At 42.7% G+C, this 16,239-nt stretch overlaps 1 protein-coding gene across 1 annotated transcript in view; it reads right to left on the reverse strand.

Annotated features, from left to right (window-relative positions):
- LOC129827856 (neuronal acetylcholine receptor subunit alpha-7-like) overlaps positions 1-16,239 on the reverse strand; it is a 73,227-nt gene that overhangs the window by 31,500 nt on the left and 25,488 nt on the right. The window contains exon 3 of the mRNA XM_055889094.1: positions 15,519-15,658. Within this exon, the coding sequence (XP_055745069.1) occupies positions 15,519-15,658 (140 nt within the window). The remainder of the gene's footprint in view (positions 1-15,518; positions 15,659-16,239) is intronic.

The raw sequence follows: 16,239 nt of genomic DNA on the forward strand, positions 1-16,239 counted from the left end.
ATTTCCCATCTAAATGTTTTAAGATTGTTATCATTCTCATCCCTTGCCTAACAATGTGTCTCAGCTGGTGTCTGATACCTGTCTAATTGCTGTCCATGAGGAGCCAGGAGCCAATCAAAACTAACTGGCTCCCCTGCACGAGCAGCAGAAAGACATCAATAGATTGGAATTTAATTTGCATAGTAATTAGCTCGCATGATGAAGAAAACAATTTACAGGATGTGGTGGAATGTGAAAAAAGGAATTCTCTCTCTCACACAAACAAACACCACATGCCATCAAATCCAGCATTATCTTAAAGAGACTTTCCAGGAAGATTTGCATACTTCATAGCCAGTTGTTTTGAAAGTAGTGCTCAAGAACCAAAATATCTCTCTCTCTCTCCCTCTCTCTCCCTCTTCCCATAATAATGGGCAACCATTACACAATCCAGGCATGGAAAGCTCTTAGAGACTTACACAGAAAGACTCAAAGTTGTAATCGGTGCCAAAGGTGCTTCCACGAAGATTTGACTCAGGGGTGTGAATAATTACAATATCAGTCTATAATTGGACACACCTACTTATTCAAGGATTTTTATTTACATTTACTATTTTCTACATTGTAGAATAATAGTGAGGACATCAAAACTATGAAATAACACATGGAATCATGTAGTAACCCAAAAAGTGTTAAACAAATCAAAATATATTTTATAATTCAAATTCTTCAAAGTAGCCATCCTTTTCCTTGATGACAGCTTTGCACATTCTTGGCACTCTCTCAACCAGCTTCATGAGGAATACTTTTCCAACAGTCTTGAAGGAGTTCCCACATGCTGAGCACTTGTTGGCTGCCTTTCCTTCACTCCGCGGTCCAAATCATCCCAAACCATCTCAATTGGGTTGAGGTTTGGTGATTGTGGAGGCCAGGTCATCTGATGCAGCACTCCATCACTCTCCTTGGTCAAATAGCCCTTACACAGCCTGGACGTGTGTTTTGGGTCATTGTCCTGTTGAAAAACAAATGGTAGTCCCACTAAGCGCAAACTAGATGGGATGGCGTATTGCTGCAGAATGCTGTTATAGCCATGCTGGTTAAGTGTGCCTGGAATTCTAAATAAATCACAGACAGTGTCACCAGCAAAGCACCCCCACACCATCACACCTCCTCCTCCATGCCTCACGGTGGAAACGACACATGCGTACAGTAGATCATCCGTTCACCTACTATGCTTCTCACAAAGACACAGCGGTTGGAACCAAAAATCTCAAATTTGGACTCATCATACCAAAGGACAGATTTCCACCGGTCTAACGTCCATTACTTGTGTTTCTTGGTCTAAGAAAATCTCTTCTTCTTATTGGTGTCCTTTTAGTAGTGGTTTCTTTGCAGCAAACCGACCATGAGGGCCTGCTTCACACAGTCTCCTCTGAGCAGTTGATGTTGAGATGTGTCTTGAACTCTGTGAAGCATTTATTTGGGCTACAATCTGCAGTTAACTCTAATGACTTATCCTCTGCCGCAGAGGTAATTAACCATTGTGAGTTCATGCCTAACCTTAAAAAATGTGGAGTTAATGCCAAAAGGTTAACCTTAAACACTTCAAAATGTTACGTTTGAGAAAATTGATGAACGTCTAATTCTGACTTGAGACTGGGATAAACAACACACATTATTATGGTGTATGGTGAAGCTACCTGGCAGCTGGTCAACAGTAACATGTGTTACAATGTTTCAAATGTTTGTTTAAATTTTTTTTAAATTGCGCTGCATACTTTTCCTGCTCTTTTAACGGATTAAGCGTGGCTTTGATAATGATGGATTGTACAAACGTTCTGGAATACTCATCACATTTTCTACGGATTTACAAAAAACATGCACCTACTCTGGCACTGCATATCCGAGACAAACTTCGGGAACAGCTGGTAAGGGCAGAAGGAGGGACATACTAACGATAGAAGTTAACAGACCTAATATACATGGAAAACACAATCTCTCACGTCAATGCAGAGCTCTAACTGAATTATGGGACGTCGCAAAATATGTCCCAGAATGCTCCAGAGACTCCGAATGTGCTTGTTTGTAATTCAATCCACAAAGTGGATGAATTTGAACCGCTCCTTCAATCAGTACATGTAGTTACTGGATGTGTCACTGAAACACGGGCCCAAAAAATTTCCCAGATGAATCTCTTTTCGTACAAGACTATCAGCTGTTCAGAAATGACAAGTCCAGAGAGGGGAAGAGAGTAGCTATGAACGTAAATCACAGTATTCAGGCAAAGAGAAGAACTGACCTAGAGGAGTTTATTTTAAATTTAACCAGGCAAGTCAGTTCAGAACAAATTCTTATTTACAATGATGGCCTACCGGGGAACAGTGTGTTAACTGCCTTGTTCAGGGGCAGAACGACAGATTTTTACCTTGTCAGCTCGGGGATTCAATCCAGCAACCGTTTGGTTACTGGCCCAACCCTCTAACCACTAGGCTACCTGCCATCCCTGCCGTATATGTGGCTTCAGCTTCGTCCTAAACCACTCGGCAGCTCAGTTTCAACTCTGGTAGTGGGAGTACTCTACCATCCACTACGGGCAAATGAGAAAACACTTCAGCAGAACACTGTGGATTATCTCATTAATACTATCCATGTGATCAGGATGTCCTCAGGATGTCCTCAGGATGTCCTCAGGATGTCCATCCTGTGTAGACTATCACCTGCCCATCAAGATGCTGACAAACTCCCACCCAGACATGAAACAAGTGGTCAAAGACATGATCAGAGGGGACTCCATCTTAGATCGGATCATTATAAATCTAAAGAAACACTACAACACCTCCACTGTACTTACTCCTCTCGTATCCAGTGATCACAAATGTCTGCTGTTCTCCCCAAACACAACATCGGGAGGGAGAACTGAGGTGCAGCGGGGGAAAAGGACGTCTGGTAACCCAGAACAGAAAGGTGGCCTTGGCATATGTATGGCCAGCACTGATTGGTCTGCCATATATGAGGTGGAGAGCATCGATGCAAAGGTGGAGACTAGAGGTCGACCAATTAAATCGGCGTGGCCAATTAATTAGGGCTGATTTCAAGTTTTCATAACAATCGGTAATCGGCATTTTTGGACGCTGATTATAGCCGATTACATTGCATTCCACGAGGAAACTGAGTGGCAGGCTGACCACCTGTTACGCAAGTGCAGCAAGGGGCCAAGGTAAGTAGCATTAAACTTATCTTATAAAAAACAATCAATCTTCACTAGTTAACTACACATGGTTGATGATATTACTAGGTCAACTAGCTTGTCCTGCGTTGCATATAATCAATGTGGTTCCTGTTAATTTATCATCGAATCACAGCCAATTTCGCCAAACGGGGGTTGATTTAACAAAAGCGCATTCGCGAAAAAAGCACAATCATTGCACGAATGTACCTAACCATAAACATCAATGCCTTTCTTAAAATCAATACACAGAAGTATATTTTTTTAAACCTGTATATTTAGTTAAAATAAATGAATGTTAGCAGGCAATAATAACTAGGGAAATTGTGTCCCTTCTCTTGCGTTTATTGCACGCAGAGTCAGGGTATATGCAACAGTTTGGGCCGCCTGGCTCGTTGCGAACTAATTTGCCAGAATTTTACATAATTAAGACATAACATTGAAGGTTGTTCAATGTAACAGCAATATTTAGACTTAGGGTTGCCGCCCGTTCGATAAAATACGGAACGGTTCCGTATTTCACTAAGAGAATAAACGTTTTGTTTTCCGAAATTATAGTTTCCGGATTTGACCATATTAACGACCAACTGCTCGTATTTCTGTGTTTATTATATTATAATTAAGTCTATGACTTGATAGAGCAGTCTGACTGAGCGGTGGTAGGGGCAGCAGGCTCGTAAGCTCGTAAGCACTCAGTCAAACTTTACTGCGTTTGCCAGCAGCTCTTAGCAATGCTTGCTTCACAGCGCTGTTTATGACTTCAAGCCTATCAACTCCTGAGATTAGGCTGGCAATACTAAAATTCCTATTAGAACATCCAATAGTCAAAGGTATATGAAATACAAATGGTATAGAGAGAAATAGTCGACGTGTCATAATTCCTATAATAACTACAACCTAAAACTTCTTAACTGGGAATATTGAAGAACTGGGAATATTGAAGAACTGGGAATATTGAACAACTAGCTTTCACATGTTCTCATGTTCTGAACAAGGAACTTAAACGTTAGCTTTTTTTACATGGCACATATTGCACACTTTTACTTTCTTCTCCAACACTGTGTTATTGCATTATTTAAACCAAATTGAGCATGTTTCATTACTTATTTGAGACTAAATAGATTTTATTTATGTATTATATTAAGTTAAAATTATTGTTAATTGAGTATTGTTGTAATTGTCATATATAAAAATTGTCTTTTTAACCTGTTGGGGATGGGGGCGCTGTTTAGACTATTTATGCTAATGTGGCTAATTTTTTAAACGGCTTCCCACAAAATCCTTGATCGTACAATATGCATATTATTATTATTATTGGATAGAAAACAGTCTATAGTTTCTATAGGAGTTGAAATTTTGTCTCTAAGTGGAACAGAGCCCATTCTACAGCAATTTCCCTGACATGGAGTCAGATTTGAGAAACGTTGGCCACTTTTCTGAAGTCATTTAAAAGGGCTCTGTCGTTGCTATGACTATACGGACACTTCTTACGTCTTCCCCTGGATGCCTTTACGTGATGACGATTCCAACGGGCTCGATTGCTCGTTCACAGGCCCTACAAATGAAAAAAACCTTTAGCTAGCAAGTCTTTTCTTGCTGCGTAACGCGCGTGGAAGACACCGACCCTCTCCTGTTCCAAGCGTTAGTTTAGCCTGTTATATTTCTCCGGTCATCTTTTCACTCGTTATAGGAGTTACAAACATCACAAAGTAGTTAATTTAAAGCGTTTTATAGCAATTTATATCCGTTTAGTGCGATTTTGGGACATTTATTTTTGCAACGATGTGAAAAGTTGGGTGCGCTTTTCAGTTCATCCCGAACGTAGTTGACATTTCCACATGGCAAGAGGACAGCTTTCCACCAAAAGACGATTTCTCCCAAGAAAGGATCCTTTGCCCAAGATACTGATGGAAGAACAGCTCAAGGTAGGACATTTTTATTATGATAAATCGTGTTTCTGTCGAAACATTTTAGTGGCTTAGGACGCCATGTTTTTTGACGTAGCTTCGCTTGGCGCAAACTGTATTGAAAAGTAAGGATAAATTAAAAAATGTAATAACGCAATTGTATTAAGAATTAAATTGTCTATCAATCCCTGTCCACCCTATATTTTTTAGTCACGTTTATGAGTATTTATGTATAAGAGTAGATCACTGTCTAAGTGGCGCAAGGACGTTTTCTTTACCAGCTTGTCTACATTTCACATTGTCTAACCATGATTTTGGTGGCTAAATATAAACATTTTCGATCAAACTGTATATGCATGTTGTAATGTGATGTTACAGGAGTGTCATCGGAAGAATTCTGAGAAGGTTAGTGAAAAAATTAATATCTTTTGGCGATGTTGACTTTTATCGCTCACTTTGGCTAGAATCAATGCTGGGCTGCTAATTGCTATGTGCTAAGCTAATATAACGATTTATTGTGTTTTCGCTGTAAGACACTTAGAAAATCTGAAATATTGTCTGTATTCACAGGATCTGTGTCTTTCGATTCGTGTATGCTGTGTATTTTTACGAAATGTTTGATGATTAGTAGTTAGGTAAACACGTTGCTCATTGTAATTATTCTAGTCCATTTGTGATGGTGGGTGCAATTGTAAACTATGAAGTCTACCTGAAATATGCACTTTTTTCTAACAAAACCTATCCCATACCATAAATATGTTATCAGACTGTCATCTAATGAGTTTTTTTGTTGGTTAGGGGCTATAAATATCTTAGTTTAGCCGAATTGGTGATGGCTACTGGTGTTGGTGGACAAATAAAAGATGGTGGAATATGCTAATGTGTTTTTAGGTAATAGATGTACATCTTTACATATTGTGTCTTCCCTGTAAAACATTTTAAAAATCGGAAATGTTGACTGGATTCATAAGATCTGTGTCTTTCATTAGCTGTATTGGACTTTAATGTGTGAAAGTTAAATATTTTAAAAAAATATTTTTTTTGAATTTCGCGGCACTGGTTTTTCAGTGGGGGGGGGGGGGGTGTGCCGCTAGCGCCACGCTGATCCTAGACAGGTTAAATCGGTATCGGCTTTATTTGGTTCTCCAATAATCAGTATCGGAGTTGAAAAATCAGAATTGGTCGACCTCTAGTGGAGACATTCAACTTCTGCATTCAAACTGCACTTGATGTATGCATGCAGACAACAACACTGGACAAGCCCTGGATGACTGACCAAATAAAGGCTGCCATCAGGAATAGAGAGAAGATTTTCAGATGGGGAAATGGAGAAAATACAGAAACAAAGCGCAAATGCTTATCAAGGAAGCAAAGACAAACTACCACACAACTGAAATCCAGGACCTAAAGAAGAAAAACCCGAAGGAACGGCGGGAATTCATTAACAAAGAACTGGGACGAAAAAAACATCAAAAGGGAGAATACAGGTGGAGGGAATTGAAGATGACAATGTGGCTGATGTTTTCCATTTCTTCTTTGCTGATGCATGGACAAGCACCCCACCTCTTGCCATCTTCCCCCTGCACCATGCCTACAAGGCAGGTTGAGCAGTGCAGCAGTGGCCAGATGAAGTAAGCTCTGACCATGTAAAGCACATGGGTCTGATGGTATTCCAACCTGGCTACTAAAAGAACACACAGAAGATCTAGCCCCTGTCATCACACACATAGATAACACCACCTACTGGCAGGGTGCCTACCTCCCAAAGTCCAGTACTACTACCGCCCTTGTGAAAGCCACACACTCCTGGCTGACAGCTACAGACTCCAGAAAACCACCAATTGTGAGGGTGTTACTGGATGATACAGTTGAAGTCGGAACTTTACATACACCTCAGCCAAATACATTTAAACTCAGTTTTTCACAATTCCTGACATTTAATCCTAGTAAAAATTCACTATCTTAGGTCAGTTAGGATCACCACTTTATTTTAAGAATGTGAAATGTCAGAATCATAGTAGGGAGAATTATTTACTTCAGCTTTTATTTCTTTCATCACATCCCCAGTGGGTCAGAAGCTTACATACACTCAATTAGTATTTGGTGGCATTGCCTTTAAATTGTTTAACTTGGGTCAAATGTTTCGGGTAGCCTTCCACAAGCTTCCCACAATAAGTTGGGTGAATTTTGGCCCATTCCTCCTGACCAAACAGTCAGGTTTGTAGGCCTCCTTGCTCGCACATGCTTTTTCAGTCATGCCCACAAATTGTCTATAGAATTGAGGTCAGGGCTTTGTGATGGCCACTCCAATACCTTGACTTTGCTGTCCTTAACTTCTTTATGACAGGGGGCAGCATTTTCACTTTTGGATGAATTGCGTGCCCACAGTAAACTGCCTCCTATTCTGTCCCAGATGCTAATATATGTATATTATTATTACTATTGGATATAAAACACTCTGAAGTTTCTAAAACTGTTTGAATGATGTCTGTGAGTATAACAGAACTCATATGGCAGGCAAAAACCTGAGAAAAAATCCAAACAGGAAGTGAGAATTCTGAGACTGGTCAATGTTCAACTCATCGCCTATTCAATTCCCTGTAAGATATGGTTCTGTTTGCACTTCCTACGCCTTCCACTAGATGTCAACAGTCTGTATAACGTGGAATGAAGCCTCTAGTGTGATGTGGGGCCGGATGGGAGGTGTTTCAGTCATTGGTCTGACAGAATGCCAGTTCCTGGTCACGCGCGTTGCAAACGATATTGTCTTGCTTTCCATAACTTCTAGAGACACAAAGGAATTCTCCGGTTGGAACGTTATTGGATAGTTATGATAACAACATCCTGAAAATTGATTCTCTACTTATTTGGACCAGTTTATTCGACCTGTTATATAACTTTTTGAAGTTTTCGTCCGAGTTCGCCTGCATCTGCACATGTGCACTAAACATGCTAGCAAAAGTAGCTACTTAGACATAAGTAATGGACATTATCGAACAAAACAACGATTTATTGTGGAACTAGGAGTCCTGGGAGTGCATTCTGATGAAGATGATCAAAGGTAAGGGAATATTTATGATGTAATTTCGTATTTCTGTTGACTCCAACATGGCGGAGAAATGTTGTTATTTTTGAGCGCCGTCTCAGATTATTGCATGGTGTGCTTTTTACGTAATTGTTTTTGAAATCTGACACAGCGGTTGCATTAAGAACAAGTGTATCTTTAATTCTATGTAAAACATGTATCTTTCATCAAAGTTTATGATGAGTATTTCTATTATTTGATGTGGCTCTCTGCAATTTCTCCGGATATTTTGGAGGCCTTTCTGAACATGGCGCCAATGTAAACTGAGATTTGTGGATATAAATATGCACATTATCGAACAAAACATAAATGTATTGCGTAACATGATGTCCTATGAGTGTCATCTGATGAAGATCATCAAAGGTTAGTTATTCATTTTATCTCTATTTCTGCTTTTTGTGACTACTATCTTTTGCTGGGAAAATGGCTGTTTTTCTGTGGCTATGTACTGAGCTAACATAATCATTTGGTGTGCTTTCGCCGTAAATCCTTTTTGGAATCACACATGTGGGCTGGATTCACAACATGTGTAGCTTTAATTTGGTGTCTTTCATGTGTTATTTCATGAAAGATAGATTTTTATAGTAATATATTTGAATTTGGCGCGCTACATTTTTTCTGGCTTTTGGCCAAGTGGGACGCTACCGTCCCACATATCCCAGAGAAGTTAAAGGCACAGTCAACTTAGTGTATGTAAACTTCTGACCCACTGCAATTTTGATACAGTGAATTATAAGTGAAATAATCTGTCTCTAAACAATTGTTGGAAAAATGTCTTGTGTCATGCACAAAGTAGATGTCCTAACTGACTTGACAAAACTATAGTTTGTTAACAAGAAATTTGTGGAGTGGTTGAAAACTAGTTTTAATGACTCCAACCTAAGTGTATGTAAACTTCCGACTTCAACTGTATGTCCAAAGCCTTTGATCGAGTAGATCACGCAAAGCTCCTGCAACGTCTGTCTGACATTGAACCGTGTCCAAGGTTACTAGCCTGGTTCCACAGATACACCACCAGAAGAAGGAAGAGGGTGATGGCAAATGGCACATTTAGCCATTGGTCAGAGGTCACCTCTGGTGCCACAAGAGGACACTTCCATGGGCTTGGAGGCAAAGCAGCTGGAAGAGTGGGCCACATCTAACAACAGATATTTTTCTAGAGACCATCCACAACCTGCACCACTAATCCTAGGACGACAGGAAGTACCAGTGGTAACAACAACTAAGTATCATCTCGACTCGAACCACAGTGGTGACACACATGTGGAGCAGTCAGTAAGGAAGGTCTCAAAACACCTGCACTTTGACTGTTTATGCCATAAATGGCCTACCCACTGATGATCTGGTCAAAGTATACACTACACTGGTCAGGCCTTGTCTGGATTATGGTGGAGGGCCTTGAGGATCAACTCCAGAGGTGGAGTAGTCCAACCACAGCTTCCGTCACTGCAGAGCAGTCCAACCACAGCTCCCGTCACTGCAGAGCAGTCCAACCGCAGCTTCCGTCACTGCAGAGCAGTCCAACCACAGCTCCCCTCACTGCAGAGCAGTCCAACCACAGCTCCTGTCACTGCAGAGCAGTCCAACCACAGCTCCCGTCACTGCAGAGCAGTCCGACCACAGCTCCCCTCACTGCAGAGCAGTCCGACCACAGCTCCCCTCCTCACTGCAGAGCAGTCCGACCACAGCTCCCCTCACTGCAGAGCAGTCCAACCACAGCTCCTGTCACTGCAGAGTAGTCCAACCACAGCTCCCCTCACTGCAGAGTAGTCCAACCACAGCTCCTGTCACTGCAGAACAGGCGAGAGCAGGCTGCAGTGCATCTGGTGAAGGACATGCACACTTTTGACCACTGAATGACCTGCTCCCTCCAAAAAGAGTTAACTGCACCACAAGGCTCCTGAGAAACAGCCACGAACTGTCCTGTATAACCGTCTTTTCGAACCACCTGTGAAACTCTACTCTACCCACTGCTATCAGACTGTATATTAATTCTCCCAAAAATGATATTTTTAACAGTCACACTTTAATATTTCAATTTCCATCATGAAAAATGTCCTGTAATGTTTCAAGTGTTCTGTATCCTTTGTCTCACGTATTATGTATGTATTTGAAAATGAGTGTTTTGCAATTATTAGTAATGTAAATTCTGCATTTCTTCAGTTTTATCTGTGAGCAAGAATAAATGAACACACACACACACACACCGATGCCCAGTGGAGCAGTGGCAGCTGTGCTCGTACCGTTATCCAATCAGGGTTAAATCATGCGTTGAGCATTTCACAGACAGGACCCAAGGGCCCCCCTCACCACCTGAGTCTCACTGCCCTGCCCTGAGTCAGGACCACTAGACTTGACCTCAACTAGACTAGACCAACAGACTGGATCAGACCTAGACTATACCTGACCCCAGGACTGGACCAGACCTCAACTAGACCACAGGACTGGACCACACCAAAAAAAACACCAGGGGACTAAACCAGACCGTTCACCGACAATAACCAAAACATCTAGACCGCTAAACCACTAAACAACGGGTTCCTCTCCATCTGTGTCTCGCAGAACTAGCCTGACCTAGATCACACCATAGTAGTTTTAAGACAAGGCTGAAAAGACTGTGTGTGAATCAAATCAAATGTTATTTGTCACATGTTTCGTAAACAACAGGAATAGACTAACAGTGAAATGCTTACTTACGGGCCCTTCCTAACAACGCATAGAGACAGAAAATACAGAAATAATAGAAAAGTTAAACACGTAATGATAAAAGTAATAATAAATACACAATGAGTAACAATAACTTGGCTCTATACATGGGGTACCAGTACCGAGGCAATGTGCAGAGGTACATATGTACATGTAACTAGGAATAAAGTTACAGATAATAAACAGTAGTAGCTGCGTATGTGATGAGTCAAAAGAGATTAGTGCAAAAAGGGTCAATGCAGATAGTCCGGGTAGCTACTTGGATAACTATTTAACTAACTATTTAGCAGTCTTGTGACTTGGGGGTAGAAGCTGTTCAGGGTCCTGTTGGTTCCAGACTTGGTGCATTGGTATGACTTGCCATGCAATAGTAGAGAGAACAGTCTATTACTTGGGTGGCTATAACTCTTCTATAACTTGAAGAGTTTTATAATATGTACCTGATGTTTGCATACTGCTAGTTGTGTGGAAAATGTCCAGATCAAACATGCTTTTTTAAAGATGAAATGTGAAGTTAGTTGTCTAAATTGGATCTGAGTAAAATCCAGACGGAAATGCCCCTTTCTGACCTGAGGGTACAAAACATGTGAGTTAAGAATTTACATATCAGACTAGATGGCCAAGCGCTGCAGCCAAGGTCGAGGATTAGCCGCAACCCCAAAACGCAACACGAGGTTAAAGAAGACAAAAAAAACTCTTAACAATAATTGCTATGGTTGAGTAGCTGTATCTAAGAAGGTGAATTCAAGCAGGACTACCCGGTTATTCTCTCCAAAGAATCGTGGGGCTACACTGCTTTCATTCCACGCTGGAACCCTCTCCATGGCTGATTAGCTGTCCCTAGAAGACCCCTCTCACAGAACGAGGGCGAGGAAACAGACCACTAAGAGAAAGGACACTGACATCGAGTGGAATATCAAAGACTTAAACCCGGTAACAACAGATGCCGCCATCAGAGAAGGAGGAACTTGGTCCACGAAGAGATACCCCATCGGTGACCATCGACAAGTAATTACATCATTATATTCTGACTCATAAGAGCGGCAGTTCGGGGCAAGATCCGGGCTCTTCACTGGCCATGGCAGAACACTGACATTCCTGTCTTGCAGGAAATCACGCACAGAACGAGCAGTATGGCTGGTGGCATTGTCATGCTGGAGGGTCATGTCAGGATGAGCCTGCAGGAAGGGTACCACATGAGGGAGGAGGATGTCTTCCCTGTAATGCACAGCTTTGAGATTGCCTGCAATGACAACAAGCTCAGTCCGATGATGCTGTGACACACCGCCCCTGACCATGACAGACCCTCCCCCTCCAAAACGATCCCGCTCCAGAGTACAGGCCTCGGTATAACGCTCATTCCTTCGACGATAAACGCGAATCCTACCATCAGCCCTAGTGAGACAAAACCGTGACTCGCCAGAGAAGAGCACTTTTTGCCAGTCCTGTCTGGTCCAATCGACAGTGGGTTTGTGCCAATAGGCGACATTGTTGCCAGTGATGTCTTGTGAGGACCTGCCTTACAACAGGCCTACAAGCCCTCAGTCCAGCCTCTCTCAGCCTATTGCGGACAGTCTGAGCACTGATGGAGGGATTGTGCGTTCCTGGCGTAACTCGGGCAGTTGTTGTTGCCATCCTGTACCTTTCCTGCAGGTGTGATGTTCGGATGTACTGATCCTGTGCAGGTGTTGTTGCACGTGGTCTGCCACTGCGAGAACGATCAGCTGTCCATCCTGTCTCCCTGTAGCGCTGTCTTAGGCATCTCACAGTACGGGCATTTCAATTTATGGTCACATCTGCAGTCCTCATGCCTCCTTGCAGCATGCCTAAGGCACGTTCACGCAGATGAGCAGGGACCCTGGGCATCTTTCTTTTGGTGTTTTTCAGAGTCAGTAGAAAGGCCTCTTAAGTGTCCTAAGTTTTCATAACGGTGACCTTAATTGCCTACAGTCTGTAAGCTGTTAGTGTCTTAACGACCGTTCCACAGGTGCATGTTCATTAATTGTTTATGGTTCATTGAACAAGCATGGGAAGCAGTGTTTAAACCCTTTGCAATGAAGATCTGTGAAGTTATTTGGATTTTTACGAATTAACTTTGAAAGACAGGGTCCTGAAAAAGGGACGTTTCATTTTTTGCTGAGTTTATATACGGTCTCTGTGGGGACGAAGTCCTCTATGCACTTATTATTGAAGTATGGGTGTGTGTGTATCCATTTGTTTGTGTTTCCTCATTGTTTCCACTCTATTTAAACCTAGGAGCCCAAGACTTCAGTAAAACACCTACACTCTCAACTCTCTCACTCACTCAACTCTGAATAGAGAGAAAGTTGAGTAAGCCAAAGCCAAAACCCATTTCAGAGCCACTCTAAAACCCCCCTGAGTCCTGAGGGGAACTCTGCATGCTCTGCCCGGCTATATTTCCTCTCCGTTTCCTCTTTCCTCCGAGTCTGGCTGACGAATGGGAATTGTAAAAGCCATATTTAAAATAGAAACAGTTTGGTTCTCTCTGTGAGTTTAGCAGACACACTTGTGTTGTTTTCTCCAGCTCTGAATGACTGACTGACATCCAGGTGAAAACGCCACTGCCCCATGGGCCCTTGACAGAGAAGAGAATCTGGAAGAGAGGACACACACTCCTAATACTGGTAACACACCCCTAACAACCTTTTAAAGGTTACTACAAGCTCCACTCCGTTGACCTACATGCATGTCTGGGATGATGGTGTTGATGTGAGCCATGACCAACCTTTCAAACCCTCTCTGCATCATTAAGCAGCATGGTAGACCAGATGTTAAGGCTACTGAGGTACTGTAGACATATTTCTGGTGATTAGATGGTTATTATAAAAGTATGATCATACCCTTCACAGGTCACTAAAGTGTGTGTGTGAGAGAGAGAGAGAGAGAGAGAGAGGAGAGAGGAGAGAGGAGAGAGGAGAGAGGAGAGAGGAGAGAGGAGAGAGAGAGAGAGAGAGAGAGAGAGAGAGAGAGAGAGAGAGAGAGAGAGAACGATAGAGACATTGAGGATCTAATGACTAGAACATAGGGATTAGACAGCCTTCTATGGGGTGGTGATGTGTCCAGGAGTCAAAGTCTCAACATGGGTCTGTTCTGACTGTGAGGCGACGGAATGGTGGTGCAGAACTCTCAGTGGACACACACACACACACACACACACACACACACACACACACACACACACACACACACACACACACACACACACACACACACACACACACACACACACACACACACACACACACACACACACACACACACACACACAGAGGGCATCAGTCTACATTTCTGACGAACTGACATTCAAGTAGGCACATTTTTCTTCATTTGGCAATATACACTGAGTTAACAAAACATTAGGAACACCTTCCTAATGTTGAGTTGCACCCCCTTTTGCCCTCGGAAGAGACTCAATTCGTTGTGGTATGGATTCTAAATCAAATCAAATGTTATTGGTCACGTACACATGGTTAGCAGATGTTATTGCAAGTGTAGTGAAATGCTTGTGCTTCTAGTTCCGACAGTGCAGCAATATCTAACAAGTAATCAGCAATTCCACAACAACTACCTAGTACACACAAATCTAAGTAAAGGAATGGAATAAGAATATATACGCATAAATATATGGATGAGCAACGACAGAGCGGCATAGAAGGTATGAAAAACAGTATGGACTCAAAACAAGGTGTTGAAAGCGTTCCACAGGGATGCTGGCCCATGTTGATGTCTCCAAAGCTTTCCAACGTTGTGTCAAGTTAGCTGGATGTCCTTTGTGTGGTGGACCATTCTTGATACACACAGGAAACAGTTGAGCGTAAAAAAACAGGCAGTATTGCAGTTCTTGACACAACTGGCACCTACTACTAAACCCTGTTCAAAGGCACTCAAATATTTTGTCTTGCCCCTTCACCCTCTGAATGGCATACATACACAATCCATGTCTCAGTTGTCTCAAGGTTTACGAATCCTTCTTTAACCTGACTCCTCCCCTTCATCTACACTGATTGAAGTGGATTTAACAAGTGACATCAATAAGGGATCATAGTTTTCACCTGGATTCACCTGGTATGTCTGTCATGGAAAGAGTTCCTAATGTTTTGTACACACAGTGTATACACACACAGCGTGTGTGTGTGTGTGTGTGTGTGTGTGTGTGTGTGTGTGTGTGTGTGTGTGTGTGTGTGTGTGTGTGTGTGTGTGTGTGTGTGTGTGTGTGTGTATGTCTGGGAGGTCTTATATAACAGGAGGCAAACAGCAGAAGTGCATTAGCTCTACACGTCTGCAGATACGGGACCTAACCTCAGAAGTACATACTTGCCACTGTACGTCACCTCTATACACACACACACACACACACACACACACACACACACACACACACACACACACACACACACACACACACACACACACACACACACACACACACACACACACACACACCCTCTCAACAGACAATGTTTGAAGTTAAAGCAGTAGTGAAGGTGTCAGTCCTTGTTAAATCAACAAACAACCCGACACACATACACAACTAGCCGACAAATTCATTCACCCTCTCACACGCACACACACCCAAACACAGTCCCTCCCTCACCACGTCTATGATCTGCAGCAGAGTCATTCCCAGCTCCACCAGAAGAGGAGAGGAGTCGTTGATCACTGGTCTCTCCAGACGGTTGTAGTTGGCCATCAGCTCCTTGTACAGTCTGCGCTGGTGCTCCCCCTGTAGGGACCCTGGGGAACAACAAGGGAACCAGTGAGAGTTCGTTAGTTAATAAAAATGTATATTCTACAGTTTCTCAGTTGGCTGGGTGGGAAGGGGTCAGTGGCGATTAGGATGATGTGTTTGCTGGACCAGCATTCATCCACCTTGCCTCTTCTCCTCCCTCCGCCCCACTGATCCCATTAAGATCCATCTCTAAAGCTGAGGCCAGAGGAGAGGAGAGGAGAGGAGAGGAGAGGAGAGGAGAGGAGAGGAGAGGAGAGGAGAGGAGAGGAGAGGAGAGGAGGGCTAAACCACCTGCAGCACTGGTCAGTTAAGGACAATGGACATTAAAACACACAGGCATCACAGTTGCGTTCGTCTTAGGGCCAACTGGCACCACAACACTGTTCATTAACTGATCCTAAAAGGGAGTTTGTTCAGAACGATGGCTAAACAGATGCATGGCCTAAATGTGTTCTCCTCATACATGAGAAATTAATACATAACCAAAATGTGCAGACAGAGTTCACAAGAGAACACTCCAGTCCTAGACACACTGTTGGGGTTGGGGGTTGGTTCATAGACAACTGAACAGATAAGAGCCAAGCAG

This window comes from Salvelinus fontinalis, chromosome 29, assembly GCF_029448725.1.
Source record: "Salvelinus fontinalis isolate EN_2023a chromosome 29, ASM2944872v1, whole genome shotgun sequence".
In the NCBI taxonomy this organism is placed as follows: domain Eukaryota; kingdom Metazoa; phylum Chordata; class Actinopteri; order Salmoniformes; family Salmonidae; genus Salvelinus; species Salvelinus fontinalis.